The following is a 23,011-nucleotide window of genomic DNA, read 5'->3' on the forward strand; positions in this document are numbered from 1 at the left end:
CAGTGATTCATATATGACCAGATCCAAATGTTACATACAGAATATTATGGATTTCTATGAAATTATGTCCCAGAGCAAAGGTAATAATTGATATGTCTGAGTGACTAAATATTAACATTAAGTACAAGGGCAGTGCCAGCCTTCCTATTAACTTGATCATTATATGTTTAATATGCCGTGCATTTGCATATAACATGGAGTCACATGCAAAAACACTGTAAATATTTGATAACAGGAAAGCCTGACAAAGCATACAGCTGCAAAGAATTTGGAAAGAAAAACAATACAGAATAAATATTTAATAGAAATCTGCCATCTGTGGAGTTTTCTGACCTAGTAAAGTCAGTAAAACAGTAAAAAAAAAACTAAATAAAAATAGCCTTACCAAGTGTGATTGCTGCAGTTTAAGCTAAAATATTTTGGCTGTGACTCATTGAAGAGAAGAAAGTCAAGAGTGTTTCAGAAAGATGTTATCAGTAGCTTTTCAGTGGGTATCAGCCAGCATTTCCTGAATTTACTCTACATGGCTGCAGATTTTCTTTATTACAGGCCAAGTAGGGCTACATGTTCATAACAGAGTACTACCATCAATGGTTAAAACAGGGGGCATATGGGGCTTATTGGCACAAGGTTTCTGAAAATGTTTCCCTTCCTACCAGTCTGCACACAAGCCATAGAGCTCCAAGAATTAGTTGTTTTTGTAATGCCAGGGACATAAAATTGCTCAATAACAGGCATACATCTTTGCCTGAATAGATGCTGAACAAGTTTGTGAGGTTTGTAACATTTGACTTTCAGTAACAATTCAGAGGGTAAAAGAGTCCTTTTAATAAAACTCCCAGAAGTCCATACTCGCTAGTTGTCTGCTTAATTAGGTATTTACAGGAAAAAACCCAAAATATTTTTCTGAGTTAGGTAGAGAATTGTTGTCAGACTCACAAAGTCTGATCTTAGGAAATCTCAGTTCATTGGCACAGAGAGAGGGGTCAGAACCCCCTTTGTGCAGGTGCAGTTACAAGTATGAGATGAAGTGCCCTGGAAAGGGTAGAAACATTGTGGTTCGAGGGAAATCCATTCACAATTCACTAAACATAGTAGCTTCTCTGGCCAAAAGTAGCCCTGTGCTTCAGCAGGGGAGCAGAAAAGATACTCCTTTTTGTAATTCCTTTGCAGATTCTCAGAGGAGCCCAAAAATAAATGGAGAAGGGCCTTGAGGGTGCCTCTTTCTCCTGCATGTGAAGTCTCAGGTGCTTGTAGATCCTCCCACCAGGTGAGAAAATGCAGGACTTGTGAGGAGAGCTGCGCAGTCTACATGGCCATCAGAAAAAAAGCCTTGCACTGAATTGCTAGTGGGTACCCTCATGTGTTGGTATCAAAACCCAAGATGATACAAGATAAATGACCTAAGGCTGCAAAGACACCAATTTGTGAAGATATGCAGCATTCACTATATATACTCAATATAGGAAGTGATGCTGTATGAAATACAGTCAGTAAACATAAGTATTGCTAGGAATGACTTAGGTAATTTCCAACATGCATTTGTTGCCTGTTTGTCTCATAGACTGGAAGACAAGATAGATTATGGAAGAAAAAATTCTGTGCTTAAACAGAAAGAAGTTTATGCTAAAAAAAAAAAATTAAGTTCTTTCCCAAAGAAATGCCTTCCAGAGAAATGATCTTTTTTCCTTCTAAGTCAGACTCCCATGCTATGGTTGAGTCCACGTGCATATGCCTGGATGTTATGACAACTGATAATTTTATCAAGAAGATTACAATACTACTTAAACAACAGCTACCTGGTATATTGGAATTGGGTTGTATCATTATGCAAGCATAAAGCTGGCTGAGCTGCAGCTCTCTGGGGCACCTCCCTTTCCATAGATAATTCTCATGTGATGGATCAAAAAGAAAACAAATCATGCCAGCTGAAACTGCAGTCAAAGGCTCCAAAAGCTTTTCAGCAAAGTACCCCAATACAATGACTTATACCAACAGATCATTTAAAGGACATTCAGTCTTCTGATCCCTATCTACATACACTCCTAGTTTCACACAAATCCTGTGGAAGCTTATCTACACAGGAATTTGCTCATATAATTCTGTACAGTCAGGCTGCTCCACTGGGTCTTGACACCTTATGACCCAGTGTACCAACAGCCCTAGGCTGGCTCTCCTGAGTGCTCTGAGGTTTGAGACCCTAATTTACAAATATGCCAAGACTTCAGACCCACAAATACCGCCTAGAAATAGCCGTGCTCTTTTTGGGATGCGAGACAACCTAGTCACTCTCTTCCACAGGCGTCCAACCATACTGGCAAACTTCAAACCTTACCTCTTATAAATACAAAGCTGCACTCACAGGTCTTGAAATGTCTTTTAATAACAGCATCATTATATTATTATGATTATTATTTTTTTATTTACTGCTACTGTAAAAATAATCTAAAGAGTAACTAGAGGCCCTGAAAGTATACCCATGATGCCCCAGCTTCTTCATTCTTTGGGCTTAGCATCCTTCCTTGCAGCTTATTTCGAAACCACAGAGACTTTTCATATCACTTCATCTTATCTGTCCTTGACAATTTAAAGTGTCAAACCACTCCTTGCTCTCTGTTTACTCACCACAGAGTGTTTATCCTCTCCCCACCATTGCTTCCTTCATGCAGTGTATCAAGAGAAAAGCACAAGCAACACAGGCCTCAGCAAAGGTGCCCACAGGTGTAGTGCCTCTATTCTGCAGTCACTGCCACTGTGTACACTCTAACCTCATGGTATAGTTTTATATATATATATATATACAAGGGGTTTTGACCACTCACAGCTTAATCTGCTTCACAGCTGTTTCAGAGTAAGATATCTACAGCTGGCTACAGCAAAGCCTACCTTGCTTTACATAGCTACAGCCTAATGCCAGCTGACCTCTCAGTGAGAGCATCAGACTGGAGTTAGTGTTGTTTTAGCAAAAGTATTCATTAACTCCACACCTTCAGATCTTGTCTTGGGGGATATAACAGGAAGCCAATCTGCATTAATTTTAAAATTTTTGCCTAAGTTCTGTTAGATGTTTGTGTTGAAACTCTTAGGTTAGCACAAGAATATCATAATGCAAACCAATGGATCATCTACAACAACTGCCCAAGTTCACTCTTGTGGTAAGTGTGATGTAGCTTAACCTGCCTGCAAAACCTGTTTCATAATTGCATGTGCACAAACTCTTCTCTGTAAATACCTGCACCCTGTCAGAGAAGTACAAAACACAGAACCAATGTTTTTACTCACAAGTGAAATTCCACTCTTAAAAAAGAATAGAAGAAATCACAGACAAAAGGTTTCTAATCTGAAGGAATGTGACAAGGTAAATAGCAAATATTGTCTTCATAACTGGGGAAGCCAGCTCTGCATCATAAAATAGTTGATATTTATTTAATGGGAGCAAGAAGTTTAAGGAGCTCAGTGAGGCTGAAAATCCAAGCAGGAAAACAATACTTGAAGAACACGTCAGGTGAAGATTAATTAAGAGAGAAAACAAGTTTTATACAGTTTAACTTGTGTACACTAGCACTGTATTTGAGTTTCTTCTTAATATATACAGTTTGGGTTAGGTTTCTGGGCCTGAAACTGAACTATTTGTTGTGGCTGTGATCCCAATTGTCAGATCATAAAACCACTCCAACTGCTCTCTTTATATCCTAAAAAGAAAAGCAAGAAATTTAACTAGCTTAAAGCTGTCTAGATGGCCTGACATTTTATTACTTAATACTTCAGGAAAACAATCAGGGTTAGTAGCTTATCATTTACTGTCTTGCATGCTTTGACATAAGCAAGTATATCCTGCTCCACAAATTCAAGGTACACATGTGGGCTATGGCAGAATAAATCCTCTGTGCAGGACAACACATCTGAAAGACAGGCACGGTGTGAACTCGTTGGTAGATAAAGGCTTAGATTTTTATTAACCTTCAAAGCAGAGAAGAGTATTACAAGGAATGTCTCTCTGAAGTAAATATTGTTTCAAGTATCTACTCCAGCAGCCAGTAGAAGGAAAAAAATCCATCACAGAGAGGAAGGGATGAATATGATGCAGGCTAGTAACTACCTGGCTGACCCTAGGTACCTATGTAGAAGATCATCAGGCAAAAGTGGCTTTAGGGCTTCGCTGCTAAACTGGCAAAAGTTTAATTTCTAATTATTTTAGGTTACTGGTTCCTCTGCCAGAGCACAACCACTGGTGAGGATATTCTGGGCCAGACAAAAATTACTTTTGATATTGGTCACATTATGAATAGCCAAATATGCCTATTTTACTGGTTATTGTAACCTGGAAATCTCTCCATCAATCTGAGCAAACATTCATAGTCTTACAAAAAATTACACTCCCAACAGGAAAAACGATTTATCCTTTCACTGAACTGCTCCCAGGGTTTCTGCCTGAAATTGCCTCTCACTAGTTATTCCAGCAACAAAAGGTGTCATTACATGTTCACCTTGAGCAGATGACCTACCACCCGTCTGAACGCAGATTGAAAATAAGAGGGAAACAGCCATAATGCACAGAGAAGCGGACAAAAGGATGGTTTATATTAACAAATAGTTCTGGCATGCTATTGACTTCTGGGGTTTACCACCCAATTTATCCATAGGACTTTCTGGCATTAAGGTCCAAACCTGATCTGTTAGAATTCAGATTGCTACAAAATAGCAAAACACATCAGTTACTCAGGGCACTTTTGATGCATAAATTATGGCCTACATTCTTAGCCAGTTTCTGTTGTCTCAGGAATTTCAAATGCAAATCATAATTTTATTCAAAGCTCTTTGCTTAACTTCCTAAAAATAGGGCATTAGGCTTTGATAGCTTTTCATACAATATTTGCAACTTTGCATATCTGTCTGGGATAATTTGAATATAAAACCTTTACTCACATGATTACAATATTCTGAAATTAATTTTCTGCTCTGTGAAACTGGCCATGGATACACAAAAGAAGTATCTAGATCAGGCATGAGAGTACAAATTCAATTTTTTTCAGTAGTTTGGCTCCAAAGTAAAACAAGCTACCTTCTGTCCTGCTGGGACTGCACAGCTGGCAGTATCTATTTACTCTGAGACTGGGTGTGCATGAAATGAGTTGAGGAAATCCCCAGCCTACACTGTCATCAAATATCCGGCTTTTAGGATGCCTCCAAGATGAACAGTGATCCCACACTAAAGAAACCAGGAGGGTGAATGGCAATGACTATGCAAACGCAGCAGCCTTTTTGTAGCCATTACTGCTGTTGAATGAATATGGAAAACTGAGCTGCCCAGTGACCTGCCTACCCGCAGCAGAATTAAAAATACACTAAGCAATCACCTCACCTCTACATCTTTTTCTGCTTTATTGGGACATAAATTTAGGCACACACAGAAGTCTTTGTAGCTTTGCAGATCTCTGTTTGAAAGTCCTGTGGACAAAATATCTTATGTGCTGCATTGACAGTGCATGCTTATGTGTTAGATAATAATGAAATAAATGAGTAACTAATGCCAACAGGGAACCTCAGACACAAAGAACATTTATCTGATAAAATCCACAAAACTCTCAGCTTTTCATTCCTTAAGTGCCTCCAGTTTTGCAGCTGGGAATTTGCAGAGCTACCAGACAGGCTGGTCCCAAGGCTGTGGCAGGCTGGACCATAGCAATATTGGAGTAAAAAGAGGAGTATGGCAAACACTCCATGGAGCTTGCGCTGAAGGCAGCAGCCTGCCATTGGCAGCCTGAGACCCCGCTAGAAAATCAGTGCTCCCAAGGGATGCACAGCAGCTGGAATAGCAGCAGGCAGCTGTAACACATAGCATCAGCAGGCTGAACAGAAGGAGCTGCAGTAAGGTGTTTCAGCACTTGGTCAATGAGATAGAAAGGTGGAAAAAGCTACCCGAGGCATTGTAAAATTTTCCCAGTGCACCACTGGCTGTATCCACAAGCTCAACATTTCTAGTCCCATACAGCAAATGGACCAGGTATGCCAGAGGATCTTCTCTGGTATGACACCCAAACTCCTGCATCCAAGACAGAGCACAGATTTGGACCTTAATGTTTAAAAAAGCAAATCAGAGGGTATTTTGACAGATTTTTCTCTAATGTCTCCTGCAGATGCTTGAAATCAATGAAATATTTATTAAGACAGAAAAAAAAATAGAGAGCAAGGATGTTTCTTTCACCTGGCTTTTCTAGGAGATACATCCTGCTTGGCTCTTTGAAAATAATTTCCTCCTGCTAGTTTAGGTGCCTTCCACTAACTGATTTCTGTCTTTAAGTTCCTACACCTGCTCAAATTTTGTGTAAAGGAGCCAAAATGTGCAACAAAGTGGCTATGATTTACAGGTCTCAAAAGTTAGAATTTGCAGCACTGATTACTGCAGTATTTTAATCCATCTTAATTTACCTACCTCTTAGTTTTTACAGGTAAAACCAAATAGTATCAAAGTTATAGGGAGTTATGTAAGCAGAAGACCTGGCCCTGACAACCTACCTTGCAGTAAATACAATAATTATATTTACAGATTCCTTCAGCATTACACACTCAGTGTTGGTGAAAATACTGAACTGATCCCACAACACACAGAAAGCTTTCTTTTATACAGCTGTTCTTCACTCTTGCCCAGATGTGAGAGGACTTTTACTCCAGTCTTATATAGCCTAGACAGGGAACACCAGTTCGTGCATATGCAGACTCCTCTGAAAAAAAAAAAACAAACTACGAAGTTTTCCTCCCTAAGCCCTTCCCTGCACTACAGAACTTTCACTTAAGAAAATTCAAAGGCAACCTTGTGCACAGATCCCAGTTGGTCTGCACAGAGGCTGGGATGAGAGAGACCTGCAGAAAAAAGGGAAAAAACCCCCATATCCCTTCAAGGCGCATTTGTCTTGGGGAGATGCAGGATTCCAGGAAGATCATAGCTCTGAGATTTTTATACAGCAAGGAAAATCTATCCTTTCAGGTCTTCTCCATGAAATTCCCCTGTTGTGAGGAAGTACATTTAAATAAGTTCAAACAACTCCACGTGGAGATAACTGCTAACAACTCTTGTCTTTTTCCTGGTCTTCTTAATTATGCTCATTTAATAACTGAAAATTATAGTACTTTTTCATCAATAGATTTCTTGATAGTCTAGCACAGAAAGGAAAAAAGACATTACAAACTCCATTAATATTCTAACATGTAATTATAGGATTATAATTGACTAACGTGGTAACCTTGCAAGTGCTACAGCTGCTGAAGAAGGAAACATAATAAAGATGAGTGGTTTTCTAACTCACAAGAATGCAAATGACATGTTATAATTTGATCACAAGCACTTCCAGAAAATCATTAGGATCTTAGAAATTCACTAAAATACCTAGTATAGAAGCAACTTAGAAGCATAACAAATTAGATTTTCGATCGTAGTAGAGTTGTTCATAAAGGATTTAACTCATGCCATGCAGTATGATGCACCTGAACATTTTATTTTCTGAAGTTAAATTTCTAATGCAGGCACTGAAATTTGTATTTAGAGACTTAAATAGAAGCCTGGCTTTCAGATGTATTTGCCACCTGCAGCTACTATTTAGTTCCCTGTCATTTAAGTACCTGGCTTCAAGCAGCCAAGAGTGAAAAGTTTAGCTTGAAGAACATTATGGGTAACTCCCAACATTCCTGAAGAGTCCTCCTTAGCAGCCTCTGCTACTCTTGGGCAAAACTCCTTACTTTCTACCCAGGTGTGGGGAAAACACTGGGCCAAATGCTCAGCTGGGGTAAGGCAGCAAAGCTGTACTGAAATCCAGGCCATGCATGTTTTGTCTGAGTACAGGCTGTGTACCTGCTGCCTTTAAATGCAAATTTGCATCAAGAAAAAGGACTGTCCTTAACGAAGGAGATATGCTCAGTAAATAGAAAGGATGGCTGGTTTGGACAGCTTGAAACTGGTATCCTGCAGGGCAAGGGGTTTGTACTTTGTATGCACATTCATAGCCCATCATAAATTTTAATCAAACAGTGTAATGATTAATAAACTGCCGCTACGCAGACTGGACAGGTGTTGCTGTGAAACACACACAAGCACGTGTAGGATTTTTCCCCCTGGACTACTATTGAGTTTGTATCCTACAAACTCTTACTGCTCAAAATGACCCAAATCCTTGCTGGCACCTGCATATATCCAAAACCATTTCAGTGAAGAAGCATATTAGTCTTCCTGAGGAGTAAATTTGACCCATAGTTTCAAAGCAGCCTGAGAAGGCTATTCATTTGAGCAGCCAGTACAACTACTGATAGAAACTAAAGCTAGCAGTTCTGCTATCTTCTGTGCATTAGTTGGCTTAAGTCTTCGCATTCTCATGAAAATGTAGTTAACTTCCGAGTGCCTGCATTACTGAGTCTTTGCACTGGGAACAGGTACAAATTCCATTGTCCTCATCCCTCTCTCAATGCATTCACTTTCTTTTTTTACATACTGTTCAATACTGCCTCTGCCCTGGGACTGAAATTCATTTCTACTATTCATTTCGCAAAATTCCCTGAAATCATGTCCATTTTTTTCCATATGTCTTAATTTAGATAATAAAATACTTTGGTTTACTTACTTCCAAAGCCATAGATAGGACTTCATTAATGTATTTTTCATATTGGGTATATTCTTGGTTGTGAACAGGTCAGGCTGGACCCTAATAGTTACATGCAATTCAAAGCTTAAAAACATGTCACATTTGAGTAAAACTGTGTACAAGCTACATGATTAAACAAGTGTTTAACTCTAACAAACACCTGGAGTTTGTATTCCACAAAAGATTAGAACAGACCACTATTCTAAGAAGTTACCCCTCCTCCTCCTCCTGCATCACCCTCACTCCCACTGTTCCTCTATTCATCTGTATATAAAACAAACAAGCCTTCCCTTAGCATGATGAGCTCATAATACAACCAAAATTAAGTAAACAAGAAGAAATGCAAATGTTATGAGAGCAGTAAGAGCAGTTTTTGCTTTTGCAGAGTTGCGATGACAGATCTTGCTCTTGCTGGCTTTGGGAAAGCAGCACGTACCAAACCCACACCTCCATTGGTGGGGCACTCACTGGTCTTTGAGCCTTATGTAATGATCCGTGTGACCAGAGACTGCAGGAACCTGCCCAGCTCCTTCAGAGAAGCATGCCCTTGCACTCTCACACCCACCTATGCTAGTTGCAAGTCAAAGCAAGACTTACTTTTTCCAAGCTACCTCACTGTGCTCCATGCTGCCCTTGGAAATTATCTCTGGTTTGTAACATATGATTTTTAAGGGCTTGAATTTAATAAGAAAGGAAGAAGTGATCTTGCTCTTCTGTCCTTATGGGCAGATATCTATCCAGATAATTTAAGGTTTACCGGAACTTGACATTTTCAACATGTTTGCATTATTGAGGTCTCTAGAGAAACAGCCTCTCTAACTTGCATTTGCAATGGGATCTCGTTATTGCCTGTGCTCTTGGGATTTTATCCACAGGACTGAGCTAGCACTGTGTGGTGCTACCAGTCCCTTTTCAGTCACAAAGGCGGAAAAGTGTGATTGGCTGTAATATGATCAAATCATTCATGCATGGTATTTATTCACACCATAGGCAAAAACAATCATCACTGAACACAATGGCATTCAGGAATTCTCATGACTAAGCATTGCTTAGGGGCTTTACAGAAAAAGGAGGAGGAGAAAGGCTGTGTTATCAGAAAGGACGAAGAGGTTCCCCCTGTTGCTCAATATTTACAATAACTGAATATTTACACAAGTATTTTATGAGACGTCATGACCCACCTGTTGTAAGGCCACTAGAAAGCTAAAAAAAAACAGGCACGCGACAACTGCAAATGTTAAGTAAACAAAAGTCATGGCATTTTCTGTTTAAAGGCAGAGGAGTAATTTCAAAGATGCCTACTGACATGATACTTCATTTTCTTGTGGTTTTACACCTCAGCCGTTGCATTTCTCATGTTTCATTGTTTCAAACATGAACATCAAAAATTACAAAAATAAAGCAAAAGCCAAAAGCCTCAGCAGTGAAACCTGCAGCAATCACATGGTACAAAGAGCTGCAGTTTTAAGGGAGTGACTCGCAGGGGAATGATAAAGCAGTTCTATGAATCAGACAGGTTTGACTGCAGAGAGAACAGAACTATCTTTAAAAGTGTTAGCTGAACCTGTCATAATTAAGTAGAAGGCACAGATGCAGGCTCAACACTTAGTTTTGGTAAAACTCAGTCTATCCTACTTTTTCATTGGCTTTTATACCATACAGACAGACTGTGACAGCTGCCTGAGATATTTAAAATGTATGACAAAGAGATGAGTCTATGTAGACAGAACAGTACTATCAATCTAAAAATCTTTTAGGGTGTCTAATATTTCCAATTGCACAAATATAGGAAAACAAATATACTAACACTTTCTCTTCCCCTCTACTCCTCTCTAGAGGTATGATAACAGATCAAGGGGTTGGTGCAGTATGCATGGAGGATTGGATGCTTTACATCTTTCCCCTGGGTGACTCAGAACTCATTTTCTGCTTCCTGTATTGCTGCAAGCACCTTCAGCTTGCTGTCCAACTACAAAACTTCACAGATAAAAGACATTTCTGACTCCTTGTTTCTCCATTTTGCCACTACTCTGAAAACAGAAGCACAGGCCACACATTCATTGGTCAAACAGTGGGCAATAACTTCACTGGAGAAAGGAAGCAGGGTGCAACGAGTCATTGACTCATCCTGCTTACCACTTCCCACAATGCTAAATAACGAGATCATGGGAAACTATTTTTAGCTTCTCCAGTTTTGTCCTCCCTTCAGAATTAAAGCAGAGATTCCAACTACAGTTGGAAAATTGTCTGTCCTAAGCCTGGCTACCTGCTACTTTGGCTGCTCTCTCAGGTCTCAGTGATCTCTTGGGTGTCCAAATACAGTGCTGTGAGATCTCTGCTTACCGCTGCAAGCAGTCAGATGGCTGAGCATCAGTGTCAGCACAGTGGGCCCAAGGGTGTCATACAGGGCTAGCAACTGATCCTAATGGTTTTGGTCATAGGATATCTTTGAAACCACATATTTAGTCTTCCTTAATTTAAAAGGAGAAAAAAAAAAGTGTAGCTAGGTCTAACCCTAACATAGCCAATTGAGAGCTCCCAAACTGACTCAAGCATTGCTAAGACCAGTTTTTGGATTGGTCCCATGCAGGTGAAAAATTTCCTGTAATACAATTAGAACTTTCAGGCCTAAGATTCAGCAGAATGGGGAACTATTCAGCTGTTTACATGTGAAAATCAGAGCTGAGTTGGCATCTGGTGATTTTTATTATGGTCTGCTGTGACTGTGGAGACCAGTCAGAGCAACAGCAGCAATTTGTCCAAGGTGGTCTGCTTATTATTTAAATTTCCAAGGCAGCAACCCTATACAGCACTGCTTATTTAAACCTGCAAGTCAGTACCTCACCTAAAGTGCAAACGCAGAGGTGAAACTAGGTAGATTTAAATACCTTCAGTGTGCTTGCACAGAAAGCTTTTGCCTCATCTTCACAGTCAGAGTTCTAGTGATTCCTGAAGCATCTTATGAGAACTTCTGTGCACCCACTGCAGGTCTAAGCTTTCCAGACATGCTGCGTTTCCTGAGTGTGAGCACAGGATGGTCGCTGTGCGTTCCCAAGTGGCCCCTGGTCACTACAGCAGATTAAAAAAGAGCTTGCTGCTGGGTACTTATGTACCCAGCTTCCAGTCACTTTCCTTTCCCAGGGTGAGTGAGCTACATCTTGCTGGCTTGCCACAGCAATACACCCAGTTGTACAGTGTGCTCCAGACAGTTCTCTCCCATGGGTAAATTGTTCAAGCAGTGCCAGCCTGTTCTCAGTTCTTGCTAAAAATGGTTGTTGGGAGCAGGCAACTTGTCAGACTAGTTTACCTCCCCTGCAGTGCCACAGCTCCCAACAGGAAAGGAGACTGGCCAGGAAACACCACCTCATTACAGCCATGGCTGCCTCTGCTAATCCTGTAGCAAGACAGATGTGTGGCAGGGTTAGTTCAGTCAGCCTGTCTTGTCTACATGGTGGGGTGTAGGCACAGAAGACCTGCTTTTCTGGTTGGGAATCACAACTCTGTGCTTATGGAGTAGGAGTAAGACCACTATCAGCTCTTTACATTGGTACTCACGGTGGGTATGTCAGCCCCTGCCTGAGCACGTTAACACACTCCTACTCACACTGCATGAGCAAGTCCAGCCACTGATATGGAAGCAGACTTCTAGCTAACAGGAAGGGGAACAATTCCTGACATTTTTCAGAGCAGATAATTTTAAGAAATCTCATTCTGATTTCAGTGGCATACTGGATGACAAAATGAATATTTAAAGTACATAATTATTTTCCCTGGAAAATAAATCAACCTTTTTCAAGAACGATGGAGATGCCAAAAATCCATCCTTTCTGATGTGGAGGGAAGAAACAAACCCAATGTTAACTTCAGAGCAGTTAGCCCAGTTAACTTAACAGCAGTTAAGAGACAATTTTGTGGGAGCAAGGAGAAATCCAAACAAAGAGCAGCAGGAACTGGATACAATTTAAGCAGGAATAGTGATTAATAGGTTTTATAGGTTTGTGAGGTTAACTACTCCTGCGGCTTATTAGCAGTAGAGCTTGTACTGGGACAGCCACAGCTGAGCTGCAGACCTCGTTATGCAAGCAGCAGTTAAAAATCAAGGCTACCTAGCATGATGCAGACTAGAAGATAAACCTTTACTGCAGATACACACAGTCAAATTGGGCTCATTACAGCAGTGGCAATAAAAGCAATGAATCTAGTTGCATTGGACTACCCATTTTTGTTCCCTCCATATTCACAATCCAAAAGGAAAAGCAGAAACTTCTTCATATACTGCTGTGCAAGTGAAGAAAAGATTTATTCCCTGATACGATAACAATGCACTACAGGATCAAAACACAATCTTGGTGTTTTTCCTGCTCTTGTGTGTCAAGGTTGCTACAAAACAACAGTTAAACACAGATGAAAGTCTGGAAAACAGATGCAGGAGTGAGGCCAGCACGTCTCTGCCACCCAGAGCCTCTGAGGGGGGTGGCAGCTGGGCTCCCAATAGCCATCCCTGCAGCTGGGCTGTGTCCTTGCTGTGGTGGCATAGAAGTCTGACTTATCTGCATTGCATCTTAGCCAGATAAGAGGTGCAAAGTGTAGCTGCCCTGATCGATGCTCCCAGCTCACACATAAGCTCATCAGAAGCCCAGTGCAAAGCCTCCAGTGGTAAACCCAGGATGAGCTTGGCAGTAGGAGCTGGGGCCAAGGGACCATGCCAGCAGGCTCCCACAGTGCCACCCTGGCAGAGCTGCAGCGGGCTGCAACCCAATGCTGTGATTCCAATCAGGAGCAGAAGGTTGGGCTCTAATTGTCAACCTGTGTTCTTTCCATAAAAGTTATAGGTGTAAAAGGTGCCACATCAGAGCCAATGTGAAAAGTCTGTATAAGGAAGTAAAAAGCCAGATGCAGGATTGTTTACTGGGGATTTTTTTCCCCCTTCAAAAATCTCCAGTGCACCTCCCCATCTGAGCACAGTCATGACTGTACACAGATCCACAGGGAAAAAAGTTTTTGCAAGGATATGGGCAGACCATTCAAAGGGGTCACCACAGACAGCATGTCCACAGGCTGGTGGCTCAGCACCTGGCATGTTTTGCTGCCTAGGCAATAACTAGTTATATTGCATGTGACCACACCGAATGTAAGCACCACTAAAAGTAATGTCACACCTGCATGCACTGCTAGCATTACTTCCTGAAATACGAGGCAATATTCTAACTCTATATACTCCATTTTATTGAAGGACTCCTTTATGACCCTGCTTTCCTCTTCCTGCTTTATAGAGAACAAATGGGAAAAGCTTAATTTAGTTCACAAATGCCAAATGACAATGCTTTTATTAGTATGGGGCCTGCAACAACTCAGTGTTTTTTAATTTTTCAAGATTTGATAAAATTCATAAATTGGAGATTTTTTTTCACTCTACTTTGATCAGCTCAGTTATGAAATCTAAAATCTATTTTTAAACTAAATGGTTAAACTTTCTAAATATACGAGGAAGGGCCTTACTAGGGTTTTAGAGGCTAGGTTCATAGGAAGGTGGAATAGAAGTGGGTATGCAAAGCAGTGTGCTTGGCCCCATGCATAAACATGCAATTTGCTACATTTTTTTTTACTTTCTAGACACAGCTGGCACTGTCCCAGCTTGAGTTCATTCCTCACACAGAGCAGATAGTGTCAGTCACCCCACAGCTAACTCAAAAAACCAAACATTAAGTTCTTGAAAAAGTACTCTCAGATGATTAATTATCTCAGACTGTAATGTCCAATTAACACTGCTTGGATAAGGAAGGTAAAGGTAAAAACTGGCCTACTATAGCCTATGTCTGTTTTCCTGTACTCAGCCCAATCCAATCTAGTTCCTGAGGTGTAAAAACTTTTTATTCATAGCTATGTCAGCAACTGGTTTGCATATTACAATACCTCTATGAGCCGGTCTGGTTCACTCCCTTCTTCCACAGTAATTAATTTAGACCTTCCATTTCGTTCATTGTCCCGAATACCAACAGCAACCTGAGTAGCCTTCAGCCTCTCGTATTTATTGCATGATGAGCCACACCACTGATAGATTTCCTAAAATAATGAACAGAAGACATACATTAGCAATAGGATTCAACACAGCAAAATTATGAAACTTATTTAATCTTACTGGATCTAAACCACCAGAACATTAGTGAAGCTACATCTTTCAGAAATACTTTCTAGCAGAGATTTGCATTAAATCACATAGATATTTGTAGTATCTATGACATAGTCTCAAATTGCACCAGGGGAGATTTAAGTTTGACATTCCTTCACAGAAAGGGTGATTAAACATTGGAATGGGTTGCCCAGGGAGGTGGAGTCGTCCCTGGATGTGTTTAAGAAAAGGCTGGACATGGCACTTTGTGCTGTGGTCTAGCTGATGTGGTGGTGTTTGGTCAAAGGTTGGACTTGATCTCAGAGGTCTTTTCAAACCTAATTGATTCTGTGATATGCAAGTAAGCTGCTGACTCAGGGACCATCCACCCCAGCATCTTTGCCAGCTTTACAAGGAGCATTCAGACAGTGCAGCAGCAGCTCTGCATGCTCTGGTGACAGTAGCCCCACCAGATATCATCCTGTGGGCCTTTGAGGCCTTCTCTCATCTGACTGAATAGGTAAGATTTGCACATGACAAGGAAAGTGCAATTCAGCCAAAATGGAGCATAAGCCCAAGGCACCTCTCAGGAAGGAGAGCCACCAGAATCAGCCTAAGACAGATCACATGATTCAGTCACACCACAGACCAAGGACCTCCAGTTTTGGCAATTCCCATTATTCATTGTGAACTCAAAATGATTTCAAAATAAAGAATTTGGACTTCAGTCTTGATGAAAATTATTACCAAGAGGCAGAACATAAGCCACAGAGCCACTGGAGGCTGAGCTGGAAGGAGCTAGCCAAATGAAATTACTTATCTTGGCTGGTTGCTTCTCCTGGAAGAAAGCAATTTGATTCTTCACACGACTCTATCAAATAACCCAAATAGTAGAAATTACACAGTAATTTTCAACTTTAAATAAAAGTTGAACTGGTTTGTGAAATGCAAATAAGGATTTAATCAGAGCCCTCACTAAGTTACTAGGGGTTAGTTTTACAATGCATATATAACTGTATAAAACTTACATTTGAGATGAAAACGCATTTTATTCAAAAAAGTTTTTTAAGCTATTTCTGCTGACCACTGTTGTTCTTTAATAGTACATGAAATGGTGGTTTGAGACAAGCAAGAGCTTAAGGACAGCTTCTCAGTACTAACAGATGCAAGTTGTTAGGAGACAGCTCACGTTGATGCAATCTGTATGCAAAACAGTGCTAGTAACTTCCAATATTTATTCTTGATGAGCTTGGACACAAAAAAAATCCTCACAAACTCCATGATATCACTGTTCCCTTCCAAGCTCCCTTCCCTTCAGAAGCATCTTCAAAGATGAAGTTTTAAGCTTCATCAGAATTACACCACAGGTTCCCAGAACTGTATCCCTTTCAACTTGAAGATGGTTATGCAATGAAAGCTGTGAGGTTTTCAGCTTGCCCTTACCAACTTGACTGTAGGCTTAAGTTCTGGTTTAAATACTGTCGGTTTACTAAGGATCTAGAATCTGGAGACATATTTGGCTTCAGGTTTGAACCTTATCTTAAATCTGACTTTCCACATTTCCCCAGAAAAAAGATACTGTTTGTACTTGGGGAACAGAATTTTCTAGAGAATTTAAGGTATAGGAAGTAAAAAGTTTCAATTTGAGCAGATTTTTTTTGGTACAGTTGTTATTGCCATGCACTGCTTCAGCCATCTTCTTCCAAATTTGGGGAAATTTTTCATAAAGACTCCTCAGTTTCATTCTCATCCTGGCCTACTTCTTCCTAATTGAGCTTATTTGCAATTATGTGAGAAAACAGGAGTCACTAGGGATAGTGCAGCAATAAACAGGAATTCTTTATTTCCCACAATCTATAGAAGCAATAAGGAAGAGAAAGAAGTCATAATAGAGAACTAGCTGAGGAGGTGAGGCAGCTATTGCCTTATCTCACTGTGGATGCTGCACTTTGTGGAGATTACTCATTCAGCAAGGTTAAAAGTCCAACTTCATTTGTGCCTATCAGCCTTCTGTAGGTCTTTTGGCAAACAGCCATGCAACCTCAAACAAGCAGTCACATCTACAAAATGAATCATATTTGATGTACTGACCACAAAAGATATTGTGAAATTACAAAGACCTTTACTTCTTGGACAATAAGTTCACATTTTCTTTTCTTAGTATATACCTGGTGCACTCCACCCAAGCTACCCCACATTCATAGTTTATTCTCCCAGTTTGCCTTCAGTCATCAAGTGACTAAACTGAGCTCTCCTACAGTCCACTGGCTCTAGGCTTCAAATCAGCCTGAGGAAGGAGAAAAAAAAATCCGCACTAATGGACTTCAGATTTTTAGATTCGCAGATTTCATTATTTTCCTTATGGAGTCCACATTTGCACATAATAACGTAGCCAAAATACTTTTGTCATAAACTAAAATAAATGTTTTTTATTAGCTGTGACTTTGGGAAATCTCATGTTGTAAGACTTTCTTCTGGTCTACAAAAATCCCTCAAAACAGCTTGGATCAACAAGCAGTGTCTGAAAACATCCTCGATCTGGATTTTACAAGCTTCATCTTTCCTGGTTATTTAAAAAAATCCTAATTTTAAAAGCTAGAGAAACAAGAATCTGATTCTCTTCAGCACTAGAGAATAAAGACAGTATTCTTTATTAAAAGCCTGAAAGCTAAACTTCATGTACTGTATAATGTAATAAAAGGAAACAAGCAGTCACAAGTCATGAAAATGTCCCCAAGTATATAATAGTTTACTGTATTTTCAATGAACGCTAAACAAATAGCTTAAGCATTCAGGAGCTTAGATTTCATTAATTTTGTCTTCTGAAGTAAAATCATCTCATTTGTAATGCATCTAATTTCAAGGCCTCATGGTAGAGAAGCTCAGCTTGATATTTACAAGTTTGTCTTCCTGATATAACTTATCCATTTCAACTTCTAGACAGATTAGGCTTCTCAACAATTTCAAGCCAGAAAAAGATTTTTAAAATTTACAGTCACTTCTCGACAAGGTTAATATTTAGATCTGGATTTACCCGAAATAAAGTCAGCTAGTTATCTAACTATGTCCAACAGACTACTGAGCTTTTGGGTTGTATTTCAGTATTCCTGTATTTATTTTTAGACATATAAAGGGCTCAATTATGGCCAAAATATTAGCTCTAGCTCACTCAGTGCTTTCACAATTTCTTAGCTGTGTAACACCCTCACTATTTTTAGGCTTATTTTTCTAACTTTATTTTGAATTGGTGGGCTGCCAAAAAATGTTTCCATTAAAATGAAAACAGACTTCAAGTGTTCACTCATCTCAAAATAAAAGGAGCTTCATTCATCGGTAATTCCTGTGCCAATCTCAGTTTGTTTTCAGAAGTTTGTACTTGCAGTATTTGTTTTTTTAAAAATCTCTTTAACAGAGTTTGAGAGAGATGCTATGGAATAAAGCTTTTCTGCCACCTTTTATTAATGGTAATTGATATAATTATGCTTGTCAGATCACAGTAGGACAATTAACAGCTGAGGGTGAGAAAATGTTATCATGAATAATCACAGTGACCACCCCAGAGCTCCTGAGGGGGGTTGGGAAGCTCTGTGCCATGACTACTGTGGTTTTAGCAAGGTCTCTCCTCATCTGCATGTTTTGGGGACACAGTTTGGTCTTCTAGTCAGAACATCAGGATTCACTGCTCCTACTCACAGAATATGCTGAGTTGGAAGGGACCCTCCAGGATCACTGAGTCCAACTCTTAGCTAGCCCTGCACAGGCCCATCCCCAAGAGTCACACCATGTAGCTTCTGGCCCACGAAATGACCTTGAGGAGGTCATATGATATTTCCACAGGTCATTAAAAATGACCCAACTATACAGAAGTGTGCAGCAGCATGATTATGCATGGCTCATGTAACTCTGAGAAAGAGCACCTTGGCACTTTTCCCTATATGGAGGGGATTGTGAAAGTACACCTCCTGCTTCCTGGTCCAGCCCCAGATGGCACGTAGAGCAAGAGAAGGAAAAAAAAACAAATAAAAAAAAAAATCACTCATTTCACAAGTGACATAAAAACCAATTTTCCCCTTCTAAACACATAGGCACCTCTGTATTCAACTGGCAGTCTGCTCAGTTTGGAGGCAAATGAAAATAAACTCTGCATCATGACATCTTTTCTGTGGACATTAGCCAGGACAATGACAGCAAAACCCAAGAAGCTTAAATCCATGGAGATCTCATTTTTGCTCTAGTTAAACATGTCCTAGACATGCAAGTGTTTTAGACTTATATCTTTGTTGAAATACCTACTAATTTCCAGGCTCCTACTGTACTTGCTGATTTGCATTCTCTTAAATTAAGAGACATTACAAAGCTAAACAAATTAAATAGGTTTCAAAACTCTAACTTGAAGCAAGTTTGTGGCAAAACTTAAATTTTTGTAGAAAATAACGAAATGTTTAAGAGATTTAGTCTCAATCTTAAAATATTAAAATAAAAATTCAATCTTTCATTAGGGAAAGCACATAAGCTGGTGTGCCTCCATTCACTGTTTGCAGGCCCTGATACACCCTAACCTGTCCACCTTTGTCTGCATCTACACCAGCATATGCTCCCAGAATGTAACTGCACCTCAACTGAAAAAAAAATAAAAATTACCACTCTTAGTTCAGAGACAGCTAAATCTATAGTGTGGATTCTGTCACATCAACATAACAATTTATGCTGACTTAATGTATGTCAGTCAGGATGCTGTCTTCTCTTCCTCTAAATCACAGCATTAGGAGCATCAGAGGCTCAGCTACAAAGCAGAAGGACTTAGCACAAAAGAAAGGTCTTCAGCTAAATCTGCTCACTCCTGTGAAACACCTTACTACATTAGCTTTACCCATAACAAAAAGGCTAAAAGCAAGAAAAGAAGGTTTGTAAAGTTATAACTGCCTTAATTCCTCTCTTCTCTTTGGCTCATCTGCTTCTGTTCAGAAGCAGATCAGAGTCCTGACAAATAACCACATAATACAGAAAGCCACTGTAGTGGTTTCACAGCAGGCAGAAGAAAGGCTTGTGAAGAAAGGTGGGTCAGAGAGAAGTTGCGATGTTGGAGTGCCCAAAGGACCCAGCACTTCTAATGCTCACCTCCTAAGGGAAGTAGAAAAAAAAAAAACAGCAAAGCTAAAGTCAGATGGAACATACATAAATACTGGCAAAGCTTTTATACATATCATTGTACTATGAAAATGATTGGCATGCACTCAACTGAGACTCCATTCTCTTCATAGTCATTGATGAACAGCTGTTCAGATAAGGCATGAGTTAATTTTAGCTGAAACTCTTCTTTGTTAAAGTCTAGTCCCTTAATTAAAGTCAACAGGTTTAAAGGAAAAAAATGCCAATACAAAACACAAATAAACTTGGAAAAAAGTTTACATATAAACTACAAGCAACAGAAATGCTTTCAATGCCCTCAGTTCCAGATATTTGTAAAACAATTGCATACTACCTTGGTGTTCATATTTCAAACACCAAATGTTTAGAAATAAAACAGAGCCCTAAAGCAAGAGTGTGGAGCTTTTCTTTTCCTGATTTACTTTTTTGTACTTAAAGTCCACACAGTGGGGAAAATAACTGAACTGTAAAACTGAATAAAACTTACTAGGATACAGCACTTTTTGTCACTTCATTGACATTCAGGTTTTTTCTAGGAACTGATGATACATATTAAGAAGAATATTTGAATTCAACCAAGTTAACATAGCCTTCCAAAAACATTAGTCTTCTTAAATTATTCAATTTCTTCCCTGTCTTGATTGTTGAATTGTTGATACAGGCAGGGAGAAGAAAAAAACCTCATTTCACATATCCATCAAATCTGCCTCTGACATATGTTGGAACTGTAATATAGTGAACCATTGAAAGCTGTGGAGTTTTGATAATCCAAAACAAACTCTGGATTCATTCAGTCAGAATGCTGCTGAAGCCACCATGAGCCTGGTCCTAGTATAATTACAATAGTGACTTTGTAACTAGTCCTGGAGTCTCCCATTTGACTCAAATGGAACAAATTTTCAGACTAAAAATAAGTCAGCTATAGCAGAGTGATGCAGTTAGTACATTCATTTTTCCTCTCACAACTCTTTTGCTAGTATGTACTAAGAACAGCTGTTGCAATGCCACAGTGCATTAAGGGGTGAATGCCAGAAGGACATCAATTCTAGATAACAGCAGCTCAATCAGCAAAACATCTGGATTTCTACAACATCAGGAAGTAAACTAACTTAACCAAACCCCTCTGCATGCATGTATGTCCTGTCCGCCTGAAGCTTAAAGGATGGTCTCTGGTCCAACCATTTTTTGTGTACAAGTAGGGGTGAGGAGAAGCTTTCCAGTCCATAGAGTATGAAGGAAAAATACATACTCTGAATACTCTAACTGAAGTATAGGGGTGGAAAAGGGCTTAATATTTCTTTTTCCATCTGATGACTTTGACACTATAGCAATTTCCAGAATGCTGGATTTAACACTACTAGAGTTGTAAAAGTAATTGGTTCACAGAATTACAGAAAAATTAGGTGCTTGCTTATCAAGATATACATTGTATAGATATGACCACAGTTTAATGTTGTTAATAAGTCTATAAAGTTAATAAAGAATGAAATCAGTTCAGTTCTTCAAGCTCTGCTACTTGTTTAGCAGCTTCCTGCTACAGTATGAGCAATAGTTTAAGCTGGGGGAAACTGGGGAAGAGGTTAGTTGTAGGAGAAATACGTGAATGGAAAAACATGGAAAAATTACCTGAGTCAGTTGTTAGTGCCAGGGAAAGCAACTAGAAACTTAAAGCGATGAACTGCAAAATGCAAGAATCTACTCTTCTAGTCCTGTTTACACCTAAAGTGACTTTACTAAAGCAGTTAATGTCTGATTGTGAATTGTATTCTATTATGGAAGAGAAGCAAAGCCACTGAAAGAGACAGTGCAGCCAAGAAGGCAACGAGATTAGAGGCAAGCAAAACAACTGTGCTTAAGGTTGACATGCTGAATCATACCCCACAGTCATAATCATAAAGCAAGTATCTGTTCTCTTGGTCTTTTACTGTTAAAAAGCAGAAGTTACTTTTCTTTCTGTAAACATAATTTAATCTATACCAAGTTAACAGCTTTTATGAAAAGCAGCTGTCATAAAAAGCCAATCTTTTTGTTTGATGTATTTTTTCTAGTATCTATGCAAGGCAGCAATTTTGTCTTCTTTTAACATACCTATTATGTCAGGAGTTCAAAATAAGAAGATACTAACAGATATGTCACAACAGCTCTATTCAGTCTCATACTTTTGAGTTCTAGCATCATCATTTTCCCTTGGAGCCCTTAAAAAGTACATGCTTTCAAATCAGCAATCTCTTGGCTGTATAAATCAGTTTATAAGCACCACTGTAGGAATGGGAAGAATGGACAACTGAATATAGTTTACCTTCAGTTTTCACTTAGTTTGAGCTACAGTTATCACCTCACCATTTGCATTCTTCCTTTGGCAGAAGGGTAATGTCTCATCCGCAGAACTTTTATTGCACTAACAAAACTTTTCAACTGCAATCAGACCCAAGCTCAAAACTGACTGGTACTTATCGCACATCCTTCCTCACAATCTTATTTTAACAATTGTTTCTTAATTTCTTCAAGGAGGCTGAGCGGTGCACAGCCCTCTCCCTGCACTCTGCAGTCACTTAGCTCATGGCACTGCTGCTGCCTCCCATCAAGAGGTAAGTCAGACAGAGAGAATCAAGTCTCACATTTTACAAAGCTCTATCCAAACAAATGCAGAAAGGATATTTCTGCTGGTCATTAAGGATACAACTTTAAACAGCTTTAATACAGCAGAGCTTCCCGAACTGAGTTGAGAAGCTTTCAATAAAATCAGTTGATCACTTCATGTTGTTTTCTTGTATTGTTACTCCCATTACTTCTGCTTCACGTTTTCATAACTACACAAATTATCATTCCAATCCCAACATTCCAGTTTTGTAAGTCATCAGCATACAACAATGTACATAGGGTGAACTTCTCAATATTGACAACTTTCCTTCCCACTTTAAACCAAGAAAATTGACAAAAGATGAAATCTTTAGCACATCTTATCAGAAATATAAACGTATAGAGTATATTTACATATGCATCTAGATAAATCCTAAAATAGCCTATGAAACTGTGTGTATGTTATTCACTAAATGGCACAATGATTCAGCTTTTTCCTCACCTTCTGTGGTCATTTTCCATGCCCTCCCACGCTCCTTGCTGT

At 39.5% G+C, this 23,011-nt stretch overlaps 1 protein-coding gene across 1 annotated transcript in view; it reads right to left on the minus strand.

Annotated features, from left to right (window-relative positions):
- The window catches only part of SCIN (scinderin), a 50,700-nt gene that overhangs the window by 17,178 nt on the left and 10,511 nt on the right, over positions 1-23,011 (minus strand). Inside the window, exon 4 of the mRNA XM_051786022.1 lies at positions 14,544-14,693. Within this exon, the coding sequence (XP_051641982.1) occupies positions 14,544-14,693 (150 nt within the window). The remainder of the gene's footprint in view (positions 1-14,543; positions 14,694-23,011) is intronic.

This window comes from Manacus candei, unplaced genomic scaffold (genome assembly GCF_025592945.1).
Source record: "Manacus candei isolate 608988 ecotype Guabito, Panama unplaced genomic scaffold, ASM2559294v1 h1tg000021l, whole genome shotgun sequence".
Lineage (NCBI taxonomy): Eukaryota > Metazoa > Chordata > Aves > Passeriformes > Pipridae > Manacus > Manacus candei.